Genomic DNA, 20,911 nt, shown 5'->3' on the forward strand with positions numbered 1-20,911 from the left:
AAACCAATAAAACATTCTACTTGTTATTTTCAGTTCTCGTCAATCCTAAGTCTTACTAATATTTACATTTAAATTGGTTGAATTTGTTAGCAGTTGTTGGTGAATGATAGCTAAACATTTCCAGAAGAACTTACCCTTATGTGTAGATTCTGAAACTGTTTGTGTTAGATGAGATTTTAATTCTGTCTTCTGACAGATTAATTGAATATTTCAGCATCTGTAATTGTATCAGTGGAATAAAATGTTTTTTAAAGAAAATTTAAATATTTGAATAATGAATATTGCTGGGCAGTTTCTTTGCTCTAAATTGTTACTCTTCACCACTGGGCAATATTTGGCTCTTGGCAAATCAATTATATTTTATATTAATAAACATGGGTTTATTACAAAGCAAATCATTGATAGTTAGATGGCTCTAGAGAGCATATAGGTTGTGTGAGTTATAGCTTAAGTAGAGAGAAGAGATTTATTTTGTATAAAAAAATGAAAAAGATCACCAATGACTGGTTGAACTGCTTTCTGGGGAAGTAATAATGTCTGAACACCAACAATCAGGGCCAAATGTAAGTGTGATCGTCATCCCATGCTTGGAGTTGATAGCAGTGGCATAAAACTGAATGATTATAATGGAATCACTACTTCAGTTTGCTGTTTCACTTTCGCTTATTTGAACAAAACAAATGGTAATGATTCCTTCATTCATTGTGACTTTTGCAGCATCGGGGTTTGTACTTGAAATGTGGCTTTAGCAGCAATAGGTATTTTTCAAATGTGGCTTTCCCAGGCAGATGCCTTTCAGTTAAACAAAACTACTGTCATTATCCCACATGTCAACATATTGTCATTTGTCACTCTCACCTGGACGTCTCCCAAACAATTGAAAAATGCACATACAGTTTAATGAAGCAGTTTGGGGGAAAATAGTATGTGCATTGATGGTTGATTAACAGTAAACTGATTTTATGCGAACGAAATACATTTATGCATGTGTTCTTTGTAATAAGTGAATGGGTATGACATTCAAATGGATGTGAGTTTGCAGTTAAGTATCATATTGATTTAATGTGATGGCATGTTTAGCACAACTGCCTTTGATGGCAGACACTTAGTGATTGTGTACAGTCACACCTGGGGGCTCTGTGTTGCACAACAAGCTATTCACAGGGGCATATCTCCTCAGCTTTTACTTTGATCTCACATCCCAAACACAGGGCTGCTATTGCCCTGATAACTGCACATGTCTAACAGAATGAATGGAAAAGTGTCCGGAAGTGCCATTGGAAAAGTACAATTACAAATGGTTTTAGCACAGATGTAGTTTAAGACTATAATTAAGTCATTTTACATTGCGTTCAACCCATTATGTTTAATGCACCTTCATGAATTCTGTTGCATTTGCTTCAGTCTGATTTGTCAGTGTGAGTCAGTAAGGATTGGGAAACATGTTTTCTGACAGTTTGGTTATTTATTGGTGATAGTTTCTGGTCACTGGAATAATGGCTATTGAAATCTTCCAATAACCATGACAACTGGGGGTGAACCAAAATAGATAGATGGTGCCATGATGGTGTGTCGTTACGGCAATGGAAGTTAGATTGTTTCATATCATCATTATAATGTACCATTTCGTAATAAATAACAAACATTGTCATCTTGAGTAATATTCATGTATGTATGTGCAACGTACTGCAGTGTTGCCTCCTTTAATGAGTCAGTGTGCATTCAGTTTGTATTCTTAGCTCCCTGAGGATTACTGAAGCATGTCTGGCTGCGAGGCATGAGAAGGTTATCAGTCATGTTATACCTCATCCTACCAGGTCCCCATTCACAGCTTGCTGAGCAATTGTGTGTCATGATTGTATTTCAGCTTTTGATGGTTAAACCAGACCACATAATTGCTCAAAATGTTGCAGTCAAGATGATGAATGTGTTTCATAGATAAATGTGTCTGGATGGATGGGTTTCACAGGATAGTGTCTGGAGTCATGTACAAATAGAAATGAAAATGTGAAAGGTCAAACAGTTACTACATGTAATTTCAAGTATTACTTACAAACATGACATTGTCCTTTCACCTAGATGCCTTCATTTGCATATTTATTAGATGGTTGTACCATATTTTTGTTTGCATCATTAATATAAACCTAAAGTGTGCTTATCACTATATATTAGGTCATGTCTTGTTTTCCCAGAATAACCACATTTGAGGTTTTTGTTTTGGAGGGACAGGTTTTACTTTTCGTTAGTGAGACCGCTTCCCAGGTTTTACTTTTCCAAACTTTATATGGACGTCAACATTCAAATGATACATGAGTGTTTGACATCAATTGAAAAATATCAATCAAGTACAATACAAATATTTTCCCACACAAGATTGGAACCGTAAGTCTCAGACTCGTAGGCAGACACTCTACCACAGGGCCACCGGGCGGACGAAGGTGGCGGGGTTAAATTATCTACTTTCAATTAGTGTCATTATTATTGATTTTATGTGCGCTTCAGTTATTATTATGTAGCTTCATTAAAGGATCATCTGCATTGTAATTACCCATCGTTGATGGTATATATGTTAGAGAAAACACATCTCCTCAGTTTTGGCAGACACTGTAAAACCATCGGGGTCGGGAAATCCCTCCCCCGGTTTTACATTGTCTACCAAAACCTTGGAGGCATGTTTTCTCCAATACCTATCAACTACAGGAGAGACTAAAATATTGACAGTGACGGTAATTGTCTTGTGCATGTGTATAATATGTATAATATGTAGGAAGTGGATAAGTCCACAAGATGTACAACCTGATATTCCTAATTCTACACTACGTTCCCATTCATGTAATCAGTGACCTCTGAAAGGTCATATTTTACCCTTACAGTAATTTGACTCTTTGTTGTTTGATAATTGCTAATGGAGCATTGTGTGGGTAATGACTTAGATGTCAAATATGGACTCGTTCATTTGATAGATATAATGAATATTGCTTTTGTGTAAACAATCATATTTCACTGGCAAGCATAGATTTCCTGAATTTCATTCAAAATACTTTAACTACCTTTTTCATAGTGTTGGCTCTCAAGGTTTTCCATTTTTTAGACTGGTTAGACCACTCTGATTAATTCTTGAAATAGTGTAATCCTGTGCTACACGATTAAAGTGACTATTTCAATGATCATACATCAGATCCTTTTTGTCTAGCCTCTACATTCATCCTGGAATACAATGTTTTACAACCTGTTCTCATGTCCTTCTCAAACATTACCACAGTGGCCACTAACATGTAATATTTATTGTTGCAGATAAAGACCAGGTGACGCAATGATTGGTCCCGACCTCACCGCAAGTGCCCTGTCCCGTGTCTTCCATTCCTTGCTGCTGATTGGCTGCCTGCTCCTCTTTGCTCCGTCACATGCCTCCTCCTCCTCATCATCATCGTCCTTACATAGGCATGACTACTGCATCATTGGTGGTGGTCCAGGGGGCCTTCAGCTTGGCTACTTCATGGAACAAAAGGGCAGAGATTATGTTATTTTTGAAAAAGCAAATGTTTCTGGTGAGTTTATTCAATAAAACTACTGTATTATTCAGTTGTTTTACTCGATATTTTTTAAAAAGATCGCTCTTGATTACTACTACCTGTTGCTTTTTGTCAAGGACCATAAACCTTACAAAGGTTTGCATAATGCACCTTGGATATCTGTCATGGTGGTGAAAATAAGAGAAGTACTGAATTTCTGTGTAGTTGTGTTGCCTATGTACTAATGCATTCCTGGCAATGCATGTTCACCACTTTGGTAATACGATGACCTGCCATTTACGAAACTGACCAACAAAATGCTAGACTGAAGACTTTAGTCCCCAAAAACTGGCCATTATAGCAGTATATACATATATAACATTACACCGACTTGTAAATAACATGCAGCCATTTCTGTTGGTGTAGAAACTCACAGATTAAGAATGCATCCATCTACAGGTACACGAGTAAGATCCTTATTACCGTCTGCTTCACAAACAAACTTTATATGTTGCATCTCATCTACAACTGCTGTGATTGGTTGATCACATTGGTATAATTGTGTTCATTATTATCCCCCGGCAGTACATGCTGGGGGATATAGTCGATGCCTCGTCTGTCTGTCCGTCCGTCCGTAATCATCTTGTTTCCGGAGCATAACTCAGAAACTGTTCAATATTTTTAGACCAAACTTGATAGATATAGTAATCTCAACCTATGGTTGTGCCTTTTGCTATTTACAGATTTTTGGCATTTCTATTTTCTCTGTTTTTCCATGGAACATTTTGGTGTTAGTCTTATGGTGGGGTGAGCTTCGTTTCTGGAGCAGAACTCAAAAACTGTTCAATTTTTTTCTGCAAAACTTGGTAGATATATCAATCAGAATCTAAAGTGGTGCCTTTTGCTATGTACAGGTTTTTGTGATTTATTATTTTCTCGGTTTCCATGGAAACGTTTCGGACATAGTCTCAAAAGTGAGAGGTGTGTTTCGTTTCCGGAGCAGAACTCAAAAGCCGTTCAATATTTTTCTGCAAAACTTGGCAGATATATCAGTTAGAAGCTGAAGTGGTGCCTTTTGCTATGTACAGGTTTTTGTGATTTATTATTTTCTCGGTTTCCATGGAAATGTTTCGGACATAGTCTGAAAAGTGAGAGGTGTGTTTCATTTCCGGAGCAGAACTCAAAAACTTCTTAATATCTGTTAGTAAAACTTTCTAGATATGTGTGGCAGACCCCAAAGTGGTGCCTTTTGGTTTTTAAAGGTTTTTGTGATGCATTTTTTTTTTTATTTCGATGGAAACGTTTCGGACTTAGTCTCAAAATGGAGGGGTGGGCTTCGTTCCCAAAGCACAACTAGATAACCATTTCATATCTTTCAACAGATCTTGGCAGACATGAGACAGATCTTGAAATTGTGACTTTGCTGGTTACAGATATATGGCATTTATAATTTTCATGAATTCCATGGAAACAATTCAAACTTAGTCTGAAAAAACAATGAGTAACTCTCAGATTATTTGTCCTTTCAAACATGTAGGGGCCGGGGGATATGTCATCTTCTGATGACTCTTGTTTAACATGGGCATCACTTCATCAACATGGCCTCTGTCAGTGTCGCCCTATACATTTTTCATTTGCACTGTTTCAGGAGACTTTTTTACAGTGTATCCACGCCACAGAAAATTGATCAGTATAAACAAACGCTATACCGGCCAGACAAACAAGGAATTCAACATGCGTCATGACTGGAACTCGCTGCTGAGTCATGATGAAAGTCTGCTGTTGAAACATTACTCTAAGGTAAGCCAGCATTGGCTTCCAGTAGTATGTAGCCCTATTGGCACACTGTCATCACAAGGGAGTCCTGCTGTAGTGCCTCTGTTGTGACACTGTAGTCCTACTGTAGTCACTCTGTCTGTGCACTATAGTCACATGCACACTGTCTGCACTCTAATCACACCATAGTCCCACTGTCTGCACACTATAGTCACTCTGTCATCACACTAGTCACACTCCACTGTCTGAACACTGTCATCAAACTATAGTCAACTAGCTGTCTTCATACTGTAGTTACACTGTCTTCATGCAGTAGTCACCCTATTGTAACACTGTAATCACACTGTAATCACTGCATACTGTCGTCACACTGTCTGCACTCTTTTGTCCCTCTGTGGTCACATGGTCTTCACACTGTAGTCACACACTAGTCACTCTGTCATCACACTACACTCACATTGTCTGCACACCACAGTCACACTGTAGTAGAGCTGTGATGATAGTCTTTATGATTGGGTGGACAATAAATATAATGATACTTTTTTTGTATGGTGATACGTATCATTGATCTTAAAGTTGTTAATTGTCACTAGAAATTGAAGGTTATGTCAAAATATACACAGGTACTTTATATAAAAACATGCATTTTTGAAGAAAAAAACTAAAGATAACTTATTGTGATGTACATCCAGTCGAAGCCAAGATATGACAATGCGTTTCATATCGTGAATTTTCTGTATCGTCACACCTCTACACTTTAGTCACACCTTTGTCATTGTCCAAGTGCATTCCTACTAAAGTCTGTTGGTTTGGAAAAGGAGTTGGCTACATGATGAAACTTACTGTTGAAATTTGTCATCCACACTGACATACCTCCATATATCCAAGATAATTTTGTCTGTGTTTTTGAAAATCATGATTGAAACAGTGCCTTAAGCAGGTTTACAGTATTTTAATGACTTATCATGATTGTTAACATTTGCATGTGATGTGAAATGAATTAATAATAACCAGTTGATTGATGTAACACAGTAGTATTGTGAAACAAACCATGAATTGTGTTCCCTAGGACATGTTCCCCCATGCGGATGTGCTGCTGCACTACCTGCGAGACTACGAGAAGAAGCTTGGGATAAACGTGCAGCACAACACAGAGATTATGGCTATAAATACTGTCAAGGACGACACCATGCCAGATGGGCAGTACTTCTCTCTTGATGACCAGAACAAGAACAATTACCAGTGCAGGTAAACAATGCTCACTCACTCCTGCCTCCCCAAATACTGACCTGAAAATATTTGATAATAAGCAGCATGAACAGAGAGAAATACTTTGAATATTTTGGCCAAAAGTTACAATTTTAATTCTTGAATTAGGTTCTTAATGCTTTGTCATTTTTCTGAAGAATTATTTAAACTGTTGTAAAATCATGGAATGAAAACTGTTGATACCAGTGGCAGGAAGCAAACCTGTTCTGACCAGTGACAGCCAGTTGGTCAGTGCAATAGCAGCACAATTATATTGATTACAGTATATGGTAATCTGATTGCATAGATTTATGCTCATGCTGTTGATCACTGGATTAATTGGTTACGACTAGATTATTTACAGACCAACACTATGGCTGAAATAGTGCTGAGTGCAACATGGCACCAAGTTAGCAGTATGATGGCATTACTGATGGAACTTGCAATGTTTTTGAATGGGGATTTCCATGCTTGCAACATACTTATTTCTCTTTGAATTTAGCACTAATTAAATGTTTATAAAGTCTTCAATGATGTTGAGATCTTGTATTGTGATTGGTACAGTCCCAGGCTGTTATAGACCATAATTTTGTTGATAATCCTACAAGGCTAGATATGTCTTACAAAGCATCTGACACTTACTTGGGACTTGGAGTCAAATACTTGATTTGACTAAATGTGTCTCTGTCCTGTTTCAGGTCTGTGATAGTTGCCACTGGTCTGTGGAAGCCCAACATCCCGAACTTCCTGGGGATTGAATACTGACTTGACTTGACTTGACTTGACTAAATGTCATCTCTGTGTCCTGTTTCAGGTCTGTGATAGTTGCCACCGGTCTGTGGAAGCCCAACATCCTGAACGTCCGGGGAATTGAATACTGACTTGACTTGACTTGACTTGACTAAATGTGTCTCTCTGTCCTGTTTTAGGTCTGTGATAGTTGCCACCGGTCTGTGGAAGCCCAACATCCTGAACATCCCAGGGATTGAATACTGACTTGACTTGACTTGACATGACTAAATGTGTCTCTGTGTCCTGTTTCAGGTCTGTGATAGTTGCCACTGGTCTGTGGAAGCCCAACATCCTGAACGTCCGGGGGATTGAATACTGACTTGACTTGACTTGACTTGACTAAATGTGTCTCTGTGTCCTGTTTCAGGTCTGTGATAGTTGCCACCGGTCTGTGGAAGCCCAACATCCCGAACGTCCCAGGGATTGAATATGCCGACGGTTATGAAGATGTATCCATCAATCCTGATGACTTTGAAGGAAAGACAGTGCTGATACTCGGTAAGAAGGAGATACGCTGACTGTAGTCACTACAGAAATATATGCTATATTCACTTGGTACCACTGTACATCCAGCTCTCTTACTGCTCACTTTATGGTATAAAGTGTATATTTACCTAGAGTTTGAAGGTATCTAGATGTGATACTCATATAGGAGAGAATATGTACACATCAACTTTTGTATTATGAGAAACAGAGCCTTTCAGAGTGTATGCATAATCTGTCATAAATTGAATTGCTCCCAATCATTGTACTCCTCATAAAAAAGAAGTTGACCTCAGTCAAATATTAACATTAATCAAGAAATCTGTCATGGCTCACTGAAATTGTACCATTTGTTTACAGACCCTGTTAAAGTTGGTATATTTAAGAATCGTTTCTATTTATTTGCATTCATGGAAGTTTAAATTTAGAATGTGTGTTTATAGTTTAAACCTCGTATCCATTTAAAACATGAAGTATGCAAAAATGATTTTGTGATGTACTACTCCATAAACACTAGACATGATGAATTTGAGTGAATAAGAGTGTCAACAGTAACAACAACTGGAACTGGTAACATTGTTTGGGTACTGTGTATAGAAGTCTTGTCCCACAGCAATCTATCTGCCTGGCGTAAGTGACAAATTGAAACTAGCCGGCCAGACAAGGTCCAGATATCCAAGGTCCAGGAGAATAGTCCTATTGTGTTATCAGAATGTGACCTTTAGGAACAACCTTGTTGAATGGTCAGAGTGGATAGACTAAGGGCTATGGATATTATGTTTATGTTCCCCATTTTTCTATGTTAAAGTGATATCTGTCCAAATTACACTCAACAAGTTCTGGTCTTTACAAATATCCGTGTAATTACTGTTCTCAGGTCGAGGTAATGCAGCATTTGAAACAGGTGATGCCATCTATGGATCTACGAACCTTATACATATGGTTGGAAGGTCACGTGTCCGGTTGTCATGGGCAACACACTATGTTGGTGACCTCAGGTGAGCAACAAGTTGAGACTGTTGTCATGACTCTTGTATTCTATAAACCTAGCTGGGATCCCTGGCTGGAGTTGGCCTAACCTATTCTGAACATCAGATGATGGATACTTGGTGATGGAGGAGGTCAGGTGTAATGAGTTGCTGTAGGCCTAATGTACGCTGATCATCAGATGATGGATACTTGGTGATGTAGGAGGTCAGGTGTAATGAGTTGCTGTTGTTCATGATGTCAGTCACTAGTCTGGTCGGTTCATGTTTGGTTGTTCACATGCAAGCATCACATACTCCCCATCAAAAGTTTAGACACACTAGTGTACATGTAGCCTCTTGTTTCAGTCAGCTGTTCAAAACTAGATTTTGCAAAATGGTCAGTAGTGTTTAAGGTACTGTTTTCACATGTACTGATATAGTGTGAAACAAATTTGTAGCAAGACAAAAGAGTATTGTCATGAGTTCGATAAGTGATGAAACTTGGTGAAAAGTGACGAATTCTTAATAAAACTTTACACCAGCTGTTCATGCACAACATTTACATATGCTACGTGTTGATACGTGATCCTCCTGCAGTTCATCTGTATAAGGTTTACAGTTGGTTCCCTCAAGTTAGTGGAGAAATCAATCTTCAAAGTAGCCATACATAAACATATAACATACAGTGAGTTCTTTAAATGTGTCTATACTTTAGATGGATAGTTTATGTCTGCAGTACTACAGAGATTAGCAAACCAACAAAATACAAAAACATGTTGATAGACATGTGGATGTCGATGGCAAAGAACCATGACACAATTTGTGCTAAAAGTGATTGGGTTTATTGTTTTTTTCCCTTTTTTATGTTCTCAGTGTTGTAATACATCATCTCAGGCATAATTTAATTACACTCACTCACTCATCCATCACTCACGACATTTTGTAATCAGTCAAATTTATAATCAATTATCTTTCTGACATTTGCTTTTTGTGGATGATACTTTCTTATAGATATGCATCTGTACATTATATAGCCACATGTGTCAAAGTGAATGTCCTGCTTTCTGTTCAGGGCTGTCAACAATGGCCTGTTGGACACGTACCAGCTCAAGTCACTCGATGGGGTTCTGGAGGCATCTCTCAGTGAGGTGAAGTTTGTCAAGACCAAGGACAATAAATATGTTGTGGCTCTCAATACGGATGATGAACAAGATATGGAGTTGTCTTATCTTGATAACTTCGCCATGAGGGAGCCTTACGACAAGATCATTCGCTGCCTGGGATTTGATTTTGATGATTCTTTTTTCACCAAGTAAGAGGATTGTTCATCACAAGTATACCTTTAATTTTCAAAATGCAGTCCATCCATTATTCTGTTATAAGTGTCATGCACAGATTCAGATTTAGACTTATATATAATGTCCATTTATATAGCACTAAACTCTTCTGGGGCATACTCATAGCGCATACATGAGTCAAGGTAAATGAAAAACTTGGTGGCGGCACAAGGTTAAAACGACTGGGCTGTTTTGAGAGGTCTGTCAGTGAGTTCCATTTTGTTGCTGCTTCAACACTGAAGGATTTCTTCCAGATTAACCTTTCATTGTCATAAAATGTCATTAAAAAGATCAAAAGGTCCGATTTGGTAACATGGTTAATTTTGTGTTTGAAACTGTGGCTATTTAAGCTTTTATTCACAGTATCATTCACTCTGTGATCCAGACTTGAATACATAGCTGGCACTTGATCTGAATAATTCCTTCATCTGCAGTGCAATTTGGACATGTGGGCAATCTCCAAGTGACGATCTTTGTAACAGACACAGTTTATTATTTGTGACAAGATTTTGTTATTTTTCGGTTGTAAATACCAGTCACATTGAAAGATTGTCAGTAAAACAAATATGAAGAAACTTGATTATCGTCATCTTTCGGAACTTATTTCTGTTAACAAGTCCTAAAGACTGGTATCTCACTGGATTATCTTGCATCTCACAGGAATATCTGGTATCTTACTGGAATATCTGGTATCTCACTGGAATATCTGGTATCTCACTGGAATGTCTGGTATCTCACTGGAATATGAACTAATCTGATTTTATTATTCATTTTTCTTCATTTTCGTGTGAAGCTACATCACTGATGCGCAGTAAGTGGTATCAGAAAGAAATTGGTAATGATTATACCATAAGGAGAGAATTGCAGGGAGTCATTTAGTATCTATCATGGTAGTACTGTATGACTTTGTACCAGAGTCTCTTTGAACACCTTTGAGTCCAATAAGTGGTTCTCCGTTCAGCTTACTGAAGCTCATTTATATCATGTCAAGATGTGAGATGACTGCAGCTTGTAGAAGAAGGTTACATTTCATACTATGACATTTAGTAATATACCTCATCACTCACATGAAACAATCTGACTGCTGCTGCACAGATCCAGAGATGTCAGATGGGCCCAGCTGGGAAGAAATTCTCTTAAATATTGTTAGAGTTGTCTCCCTTTAATCATATTTATCACTTCATGTAAGGACTACAGTGTAGATATATTTTTCAGCTAAGATGCTGTTGTTAAAGTTAAAATACTCTTATTTTGGTTTTTTTTGTTTAAGCTGTTGAATTAAATTACTGTTTTATCATTTGAGATGTAGCTTTTTCAACTGATATACAATTTTATCACTTTACAGTTTTATTACTTCACATTAAGTTTTATCTGTAGGGTTTGTTTGTGTTCATGTTCACAGAGTACAGAGCATGTCTCTTTATCTTATAGCTCTACAAAAATAAGTCGAGGTAAGGGAAGGTCCAAGAAGTACCCGTTGATCAAGCACAACTATGAGTCTGTGGATAATCCTGGCATGTTCTTTGCTGGCACCAACACCCACTCTCTGGACCACAGGAAGTCAGCAGGGGGATTCATCCATGGTTTCCGCTACACAGGTACGTACACTGGGAGACCTACAACCTACCCTGTGTCGGCACGGGAAGGTTATTGATGGGGCTTCACAATCGTATATGTTTGAATCTGAAACTAGAGAATCCAATACAAATAATATTGAAATACATTTGTTTCATAAAAGCCTAGACTACTTTGACTGACTTTGACTTGACGATCTACTTTTGAACATGGACATGTCATTCCAGAAAATGTTAGAAATGCCAATTGTTGTGTCCTTGCCTAGTGTTTACTATTCAGGGGATGAATCAAGTGATTGAGTGAGTAAGGTTTTACATCGCTTTTCTCACACGCTTGTATGCTCATCAGTATGGAAGTGGAATTATCCCCAACAACGTGTCCGTTAATATTTCATCACCAAACTTTGCACATAGATAGATCTGGTGGTCTACGGGTGCATTTTGGTAGTTTTGGATTTCTGATTGAAATATTTTGTTGCATTTCCATGGCAACAAGTTTGACAGACTGAAATTAATGGTAGTGCTCTTTTCCAAGAGCAGAACTTTGAAAACATGCAATATTTCTTCACTTAACTTGGTACATAGATAGATCAGATGGTCTAGACATTGTGCTTTACCTGATTACAGCACGTGCTCTCCACATGCTGCTAGAGTGGCGTTATGAGGGAGTACAATGGCCGTCGAAGAAGCTCCCCATCACAGACCTGATGAGCTACCTCCTGAAGAGAATGAATGAAGCATCTGGCATCTACCAGATGTTCAGTGTACTAGGAGACATCATTCTTCTCAATGAGTAAGATCCCTGCTTAAATTAGTTTACCCAGCGTTTCTACATCGATCAGTCCATACGAACAAAACATATTGAATAAAAAATGACATTACTTTCAAAGCATTTACAGAATTCTTGCAAAGTCTTGTTTTCATGTTGTTATAGTTACTTTATTGTGCCATAACAGACTAAGACTTTGCAGTTGGAAAAAACCATGTAACCTCTGTCAGCAGCATTCTGACACTGCTTAATTAATCATCATAACACATAAAATTGCACAACATGCAATATCAGAAGTCATTCAAAGCAGCACAAAACCTGGCCAGTCCAGTATAAGCCAGTCATGAAATACTTGATTGTTAGTTGCCATAGGTATTGGTTGTATTTATGCCAGGGATCATAAATCTGTTTGGGAAGCAGATCAAATACTTGCAAGGATTTTATTTGGTAATCGGAAAAATGCAAAGTTTTTGCCTGCACTTGAAGTGATCTTCATTTCTTCAAATCCAGTAAATTGTGACACGTACACAAATGTATACTGATGACCCTCCTCCTGTTTTCAGGGATGGCTCCATGTTTGAATACTTTGAGGAATTCCCCATCAACTTACTCCATCAGTTTCCCTCTGTGACTGGACACTCTGCTAACAGAGTTATTGCCCTTGTCATGCAATATGGGGCCAACTTTTCAGGCCCAGGAAATGATATATTCCGTGCGGACCGGGCAACTGGAGAGCCTTCCGAAGCGCACCGCTCTAACTTCCTCCATCCGGTGTTGTACTACTATGACCAGCTTCCTACAGGTACATCTCCCACACAAACCCCCTCCTCCTCTGCCTGTATATCTGCGTTGTTGTTCTAATACCATTTTGCTATGGACCCATGAAGATCTGGAGTAGAATAGATCTTTAGCAACCAATGCTTGCCACCAAGACCACTTTGCATGTCGTAAGAGGTGACTAACAGGATTGGCTGGTCAGGCTTGCAGACTCAGTTGACACATGTCCTCGTTTCCCAGTTGCACAGATAAATGCTCTTGTTGTTGATCACTAGATAGTCTGGTTCAGACTCGATTATTTACCGACAGCTGGAATGTTGCTGTGTGTGGTGTAAAACTAAAGTCAGTCACTCATTCGCTCATACATATTGACCATTGTGGTACCGTATTCACTCACTCATTCCATTCAGTCAAATAAGATATTATCTGTGATGTAATGACAACCTATATTATGGTGCAACTCTTTTTCACATATTTTCAAAAGTATGGTTTTGTGTGTGTTTTTTTTCCCCCTGGCATGTAATGTGGGGGGGATGTAGTTGAGGCCTTGTCTGTCTGTCCGTCCTTCCATAATCATTTTGTTACCGGTGCATAACTCTAAAATTGTTCAATATTTTTAGACCAAAATTGGTAGACGTAATAAACTGAACCTAAGGTTGCGTCTATTTATTTTTATTTTTGTTTTCCATGGAAACGTTTTGGTCTTAGTCTAAAGGGCAGGGTGGGCTTCTGTTTCTGGAGCATAACTCAAAAAGCGTTCTAAACATGGTAAATATATCAGTCAGAACCTAAAGTGGGTTTCCAGTGAAACGATTCTGACTTAGTCTCAAAAGAGAAGGATCGGCTCGGTTTCTGAAACACAAATTGAAAACTTCTTAATATCTTTCTGCAAAACTTAGCAGATATGTGAGTGGCCAAAGTGGCGCCTTTTGCTATTTCCAGATTTCGATTTGTCCCAGTTTGCATGGAAATGATTCGGACTTAGTCTCAAGAGGGAGGGTGGGCCTGGTTTCCATAGCACATCTCAAAAACCATTTGATATCTTTCAACTGATTTTGGCATATATATGAGACACATCTTGAAGTGGTGCCTTTTGCTGTTTACAGGTTTTGGCATTAATATTTTTCATGATTTCTGTGGAAACGATTCATCCTAAGTCTAAAAATACATCAAAAATACATCAAGTCAGATGATATGCTCTCTCAAATATTTTGGGGGCCAGTGGATATGTCATCTCCTGTTGACTCTTGTTTCAGATAGTGATTCTGGAATTTGAGATCTTCATGCAGATCACAGTAAGAATGTGATTTTCTTACTCATGGTCTCTAAGGTATTCGTGTTTTTGTTTATATTTCAGAGAAAGAAATGAGATGGCGTGGCAAGCAAGAAATACTACCACGACCCAAGTTGATCCATCATATTGTGGAAGACTTCCTCACGCTATGGGATGCCCCCCTCAGTCACGTGCTCCCACTCAGACGATACCTCGATCAGATCCTTGGTACTGATACCCGACACTTCTTCACAGAAACCTGTTTCAAGATGGCCATGACCCATGCAAGTGTTCCCTTGACCTGTCAGAAACATTTCCTAGAAGGTCAAGGCCTGACAGGAACAAGTGCTCTACGTCGTAAAGCATTTGAGATCGGACTGATGGCATAACCATGAGAGAAATATATGTCTGTTTCCCTGTGATATGCAAAATCTGCCCTAATATTCTTGTTAAACTTTTTCTTTTTCCCAAATCAAATGTATTTTTTATGTGTAGATCTGAGATGTTTTTGCCAGAAGGTATGGTATACTGAGATCAGTTGCTGAGCACATACATGTGCAATAAACTTGTCGCAAAATAATACATCTTCTTGCCAAATAATGTACAAATATGCCAGACGACAAACCCATTGCCTTCTATATGTAAGTAAACAGAATCCTGCTACAGTGTCTCCCATGCATCTAAGATAGACATGCCGGTATCAGTCTTTGTTTTTAGTTATTATCGGACCCCGTTGACCACCATGATGGCCAAAGGTCATCTCATTGTGTAGGGATTATAAATCTGTAACTGATCTGGTAGTCAAGTGTACAGTAGATATCAGGGATGTCATGACTTTGATCAAGGGTGCATCATAATAAGTAATCATGGGACTCTTCATTGGGCATGAACAATATTGAAAAGGCTTGTGACTTCTTCAGTATATGGTCTTCAGTTTGGACATAGGTAGGTTTCATTTTGATTAGTACCTGAATCCTATTTCAGCTAAAACTGGATTGTCAACAACTGTTAATAGTTGCCCAGAACAGAATTAGGTCTTAAGTACCACATACATTAGTACAATGAAGATACATAATGAGTTTATAATGATCAAGTTGTTTATTTTAATGAAGGCAAGGCCCATTTTGCCAACAAAGTCATCCCGTTATTAGATGGCCCTTAAACGAAATGATACAGACTTAGAGAATAATTGATGCAGGAATGTAATTCAAATCAATACAGATATGTGTGTGATGCATATTGCATCATATGAGAATGTTATCAATGCATCATTGAATCATGACATCCCTGTTTGATATGCTGAGTTATGTGTTCAGAGTTATTGAAAGGGTCATAAGTCTACAGCATTTTACTTTATCATTTATTCATAACCTTGTTTATTCAGTAAGTTGTGCCATATTTGGATGCTGTTTTAATTGCTGTTGATGAAGACACTTTCTCAGTGAACAGTGCTTTATAAAAATATAGGTTTTGAATGTTTATGCTGATATTTTAACTAGATGCTGATGTTTTAGATTTGTAATTGAATTGAAGGACAACTTTCATGGGTGAGTTGCCGTATGAAATGAGTTTTTAGGCTGAGTGAATTAAGTTACACCTTCCTCTCTGCCTACACTTTTTACCCACATGCTCGCCACTGTTTCTGCAGATTCTGTATTCCTTGCCATGTGTTTAGTAAGCAAAGTCAAGGTCAGATGTAAATTTCCTTTAGAAAGATGCAAGGTAAATTTTGAGGCTTAATAGTGACACTATGTCAGTTGGCAAAGTAGCATAACCTTTTGTTCTTTGAATTTCATCCAAGGTCAAGGGATCAAGGTCAGATAATTAAAACATGGCATGAGATAATCAGTTAATTTTTCATTTTGGGCACCAGTGTAGCATTGTGCAATACACATGATTGAAATATCCAGGTACACTACCTGTGAGAAATAAAGTTCTACCTGTAGAATTCATATGAAGCTCACAGCCTGACAATGTCAGGTATGGGGCAGATGATACATGTAATGTTTATAGTCAGTCCTGTCAGTGTTGTTCTTTAGGTGATTGAAAGAAATTTGCATTACTGAATTAGTGAAAGTGCAGTTATTTATAGAAATGGGGAAATGACATGATTATGGTGCTAATTATAGAGCATATCCTAAATTGGTGCGTGGATATTTGTCAAATATTGGGTAATTGTGTATGTTGCGGTGTTTCAAGACTTAATGAAAATGATTTACATTTGTGATGTTACTTCACAATTTTAGAGGTATTTTATGTATGATTTTACTGGACCTTTATCAAAGCACTTCTTGTCTTTATCAAAGCCCTGCTTGTATGTAACAAATTCACAGTCTTGTACACAGATGAGTAATTACCCATAGCACCGGTAACTTCCTTCTCCTTGCTTAAAGCACCACATGCACCCATCTCCTTACTTTTAGGAGCTCCCTATACTAATCTTCACAGTGCAACCCGACACTCATTTCCTAGCATCAGCGCCCCAGCAACACCCGTCTCCTTACTTTTAGGAGCTCCCTATACTAATCTTCACAGTGCAACCCTACAGTCATTTATACCATCAGCGCCCCAGCAACACCCATCTCCTAACCCCTTGAGCACTGTAAACACCCTTTTGTTTTTTACTTTAGAGCACCAACAACAACCCATATGGTGGCAATACTTGTCTCATGATTATGTGCTCCGTAGATGCTTGTCTCCTTACTCAAAGTATGCAGTACCAGTCTCCTTACTTCAAGCACCTTCAGTATCCTATCCATACTCTAAGCACTATCAATATCCTCTCCTTACACTAATCTCCACCAATACCAGTCTCCTTACTACATGTAAGCACTATCAATATCCTCTCCTTACTCTAAGCACTATCAGTATCCTTTCCTTACACTTAGCACTATCAGTCTACTCTCCTTATTCTAAGCACCATGAAACTTATCTCCTGCATCCTGGTTTTGTTGCTCCCTGTTTCAGAATCCATATCCCAACCCCTCCCCTCTACAGTATTACACCCCTTTTTGCTCACAGTAGTGGCAAGATTTCTGTTGTTTTGTCAAGTCTTATCTTAGTTTGCTGGGATCTTGCTTTTATAGTTGTGTTTGTCTTTTGAAGCAGAGTTTATATTTTGCTTATATGTGTCCTAATTATCTGTTAACTAACATCTGTTCCTGCTCACCTCCATGTTATCTTGTTTGTGGGCAGAATAATATGAAATTTGTTATGTATGGTACTAACAAATGACATACTCAGACACTGACACGATCAATATTTGTTGCCTTACTTACTGAAACCGCTGCATGGGCCAAGGAGCATGGACTCTCCCATCGTTTGTCCTAATACCTTCAACTGTGCACACCTTGAAATAGGCCCGTCATGCTAGTGCTGTCAACAGGTTCTGTTGACTCTCAGGTATAATATCATTTAGGAAAACAATAGAGAATATTTTCATGTAACAATTCCTATTCATTTGGCCCCTTTCTCCCAGGATCCTGCTCCTCAGAGTGATTGTGGCACTACAAGTGTCTGTCATGTTCTTTAAAGTATCCTTAGGAGTCAGTCATTTCATGTTCAGGGGAGGGAGAATCTTAAAAGTACTTGGATTCTTCACAGAATAAATCATTCATTGAAATGTTGGATGGTCTGGAAAGTAATGTGTTGTCAGTAAAAGTGAATCGTTTGGCACTCATCATTTGGGAAATTTACACATGGGTGATAAAAACTCCCGTACCTCCTGCAGCAGTGGTACAAAGAGGGAATCAATGGATAATCCTACAATCACTCTGTGGAACAAGCCCTGCATAGTTCCTAGCTGTTGATTCAGGGTATGGCAAGCTTGGGTGTGGAATGACATGTCTTATTCCATTGACACATCTCTCTTCATGTAGAAAACAGCTGCAATGCCATGAAGCTTCTCACCCCGTTGGTTATTTCAGGAGATGACTGTTGTGTTATATATATTCCATATCCTGAAAATGCTTCCTGTCCCCTTCTCAGTGTCATGTGTTTGTGTTTTGGTTGTGGCATGCTAACCTAAAGGAAGTATATTAATCCCATATCATTAGTGTTGTTATACAGTTGGATTCCAGTTATTACTAACAATGTTTTAATGACTGTTCACTGTTGTGGGACCTGTCTGGATCTACCTTGTACTGGTCACCTACCTAAAGAAAGCAATATTACTGAGCAGAACAACATTGTCCTGTATAGAACTACATCTGTATCCTTGTGGGCCAGACAGTTGTCTGTGAGAGGCTCAGTCACATTGTGAAATCATTACATTCATAGATTCTTGTTGTCTCTTCATACATGAAGAAGTTTGTTTTAAATGCCAAGAGCATTTTTGCAGCACAGGAAGTCATACATTGATGATTTGATAAATACATTGTATCTCAAAGGAAAGGTCTTTCTGGTTATATTTTTCGATAACAGTATATTTTTTATTTTCAAAATCAATTGATAACTGCTAAGTGATTAATTATTACAGAATTTTCTTTGTGAAAATATGACACTTGGTAGTTCAAAGCATATATCAAAGCTCTGCTCTTACAGTGAAATTAAATTCTGAAGTCCGGCATGACATGAATAGATAGAGTGAGCAGGGCGTTAGGTGTGGTGATGTCTCCCTGTACCTACTACATTGACTGGGATGGAACACACAAACAAACTGCTCTGATATCTTTTTACAGGAGTCATTTGTTTGAGAGGTATTCAAGAGGTAGGATGCAGTCAGTGGATGTTATTATGACTGAATATTGCACATGTTAAGTAAACACTTCATGGTGGTCATCTCTTTTGGGTTCCCATAGGTTATTGTGAATGTCAAGTTTGAGGAATTGAAAGTACCATGAGCATTGTCTGTACATCCTTCAAAGATGTCAGATCTCACTGACTGGGTCAGCTTGTCTTTTGCCAGGTCATGCTGACCTATTGTTGCATCTTCTTGAAGTACCAGTATGTGTGATGGTCTGAGATTGGTAGGTTAGAATGACCTCTCCTTCTGAAGGTGTTGGGGAACCTATCTGTAAATACTACTACCAATAAAGTATTTTTCTAAACAGATAATGTTTGGTTGTTTTGTTTCAGTGGTCTGTTTGAACAGAAGCATGATGATAACAAGTTTGGTGAAATGTATGTAGGTGAACCGGTGAAGTTCAAAGAGTGAGAATATCTTAGACTTAACATTAATATCAACATGGCTCACTTATACAATATCACATATGCCTGTACATGGAGCATTCATGATTTGACCTTTGAACTGACCCCAAATGAAAAAGAGTGTCTTGATTAGCTGTCCGAAAATGAAAGACACCTATGATGATGGTGTAGTCTATGAAATGGATTAGCGTTGAAATGATATGTGAAACATGATCATATCATTTTGTTATGGCTGGTAGTGTAGTTAACTTTGTGAACATTATTTTGTATGAATGAAATTGGAGGAATGATCAAATACAGAATCCAAATAGAACAGTATAGACGTAGCGGCCATAAAATGTTTGATTATGTGGCAGAACAAGTTGATGGAAGAGTCATGTTAACTTACATTGTAATGAAAGTTTGACCCACTATGTAAGGGTGCTTGCATTCGGTACAGGCAGAGAAATGATGTCGCAAAAAAACGCCCATATTGCAGAACAGACTTGATAGAAAAGCGAGTAACGTTTCATCACAAAACTGTTGAGGAAACATCAGACACTTGTTCCAGTTTATAACAACTTGGCAAGGAAAAAGTATCTGTAACTTAATATTACTAAGTGTATTTATGGAGTGCTGTAATCCATGCATCAGCATCCTCTAAGCCCTCAACTTCAGGGTTCATATAATAATTATGATAATTCACATATATAGCGCATAGTATCGATCTGACTTGTTGCTCACTGGACAATCAGAATCTGATTATTATTACCCCTGGTAACAAAAACTGCCTCTTAGGCGATAGAAAGTTACAGTCACGTGCACATGACTTTATCTCAGCGGGTACCCATTTTCTATTGGGTGAGCAGAGGCAATTTTTAACAAACTCACTTGCCTAAGGTGAAACCACTTGTGCTTCTTTGTTGGGCAGGACATAAGTCCTAGAAACTGTGTGCTCCAGGGTGTGTAACTGCATATGGATCAACAATGTACAGACTTACCTCTAAATAACCTGAAGTGAAGCCCACTGACACTGATGCAGTTTCCATTTAGAAAAGTACCTGCAGTGTGCATCAACGATATCCAGTGGGATACTTTTGGTGTGCAATGAGATCACATTATGTGCTTCTTCAGAGGAGACCCGAGTAATACCACCCCCGATCCAGAATATCCACAGAAACCTGAGAAACCAATGATTAAGGGTTCGAATCGCTGTTTCAACATATACTACTCAAAAAAGAAACGCATAGCTGAAAATTGTTATCAGTTTATGCA

At 38.3% G+C, this 20,911-nt stretch overlaps 1 protein-coding gene across 10 annotated transcripts in view; it reads left to right on the forward strand.

Moving 5' to 3' along the window:
* The window catches only part of LOC137285158 (FAD-dependent oxidoreductase domain-containing protein 2-like), a 129,986-nt gene extending 110,427 nt beyond the window's left edge, over window positions 1–19,559 (forward strand). For 9 of the 10 annotated variants that reach the window (XM_067817388.1, XM_067817394.1, XM_067817389.1 and 6 more), the window contains 10 exons: window positions 3,295–3,548; window positions 5,161–5,312; window positions 6,358–6,536; window positions 7,696–7,826; window positions 8,689–8,809; window positions 9,852–10,091; window positions 11,548–11,714; window positions 12,318–12,483; window positions 13,023–13,261; window positions 14,594–19,559. In XM_067817388.1, coding sequence (XP_067673489.1) covers window positions 3,314–3,548; window positions 5,161–5,312; window positions 6,358–6,536; window positions 7,696–7,826; window positions 8,689–8,809; window positions 9,852–10,091; window positions 11,548–11,714; window positions 12,318–12,483; window positions 13,023–13,261; window positions 14,594–14,898 — 1,935 coding nt within the window. In that variant the 5' untranslated portion in view covers window positions 3,295–3,313 and the 3' untranslated portion in view covers window positions 14,899–19,559. Of the gene's footprint in view, window positions 1–3,294; window positions 3,553–5,160; window positions 5,313–6,357; window positions 6,537–7,695; window positions 7,827–8,688; window positions 8,810–9,851; window positions 10,092–11,547; window positions 11,715–12,317; window positions 12,484–13,022; window positions 13,262–14,593 lie in introns of those variants that run through there. The other variant, XM_067817397.1, reaches the window with a different exon arrangement.
* The last annotated feature ends 1,352 nt before the right edge of the window (window positions 19,560–20,911 follow it).

The sequence above is a fragment of the Haliotis asinina genome, chromosome 5 (assembly GCF_037392515.1).
Source record: "Haliotis asinina isolate JCU_RB_2024 chromosome 5, JCU_Hal_asi_v2, whole genome shotgun sequence".
Classification (NCBI taxonomy): Eukaryota; Metazoa; Mollusca; class Gastropoda; order Lepetellida; family Haliotidae; genus Haliotis; species Haliotis asinina.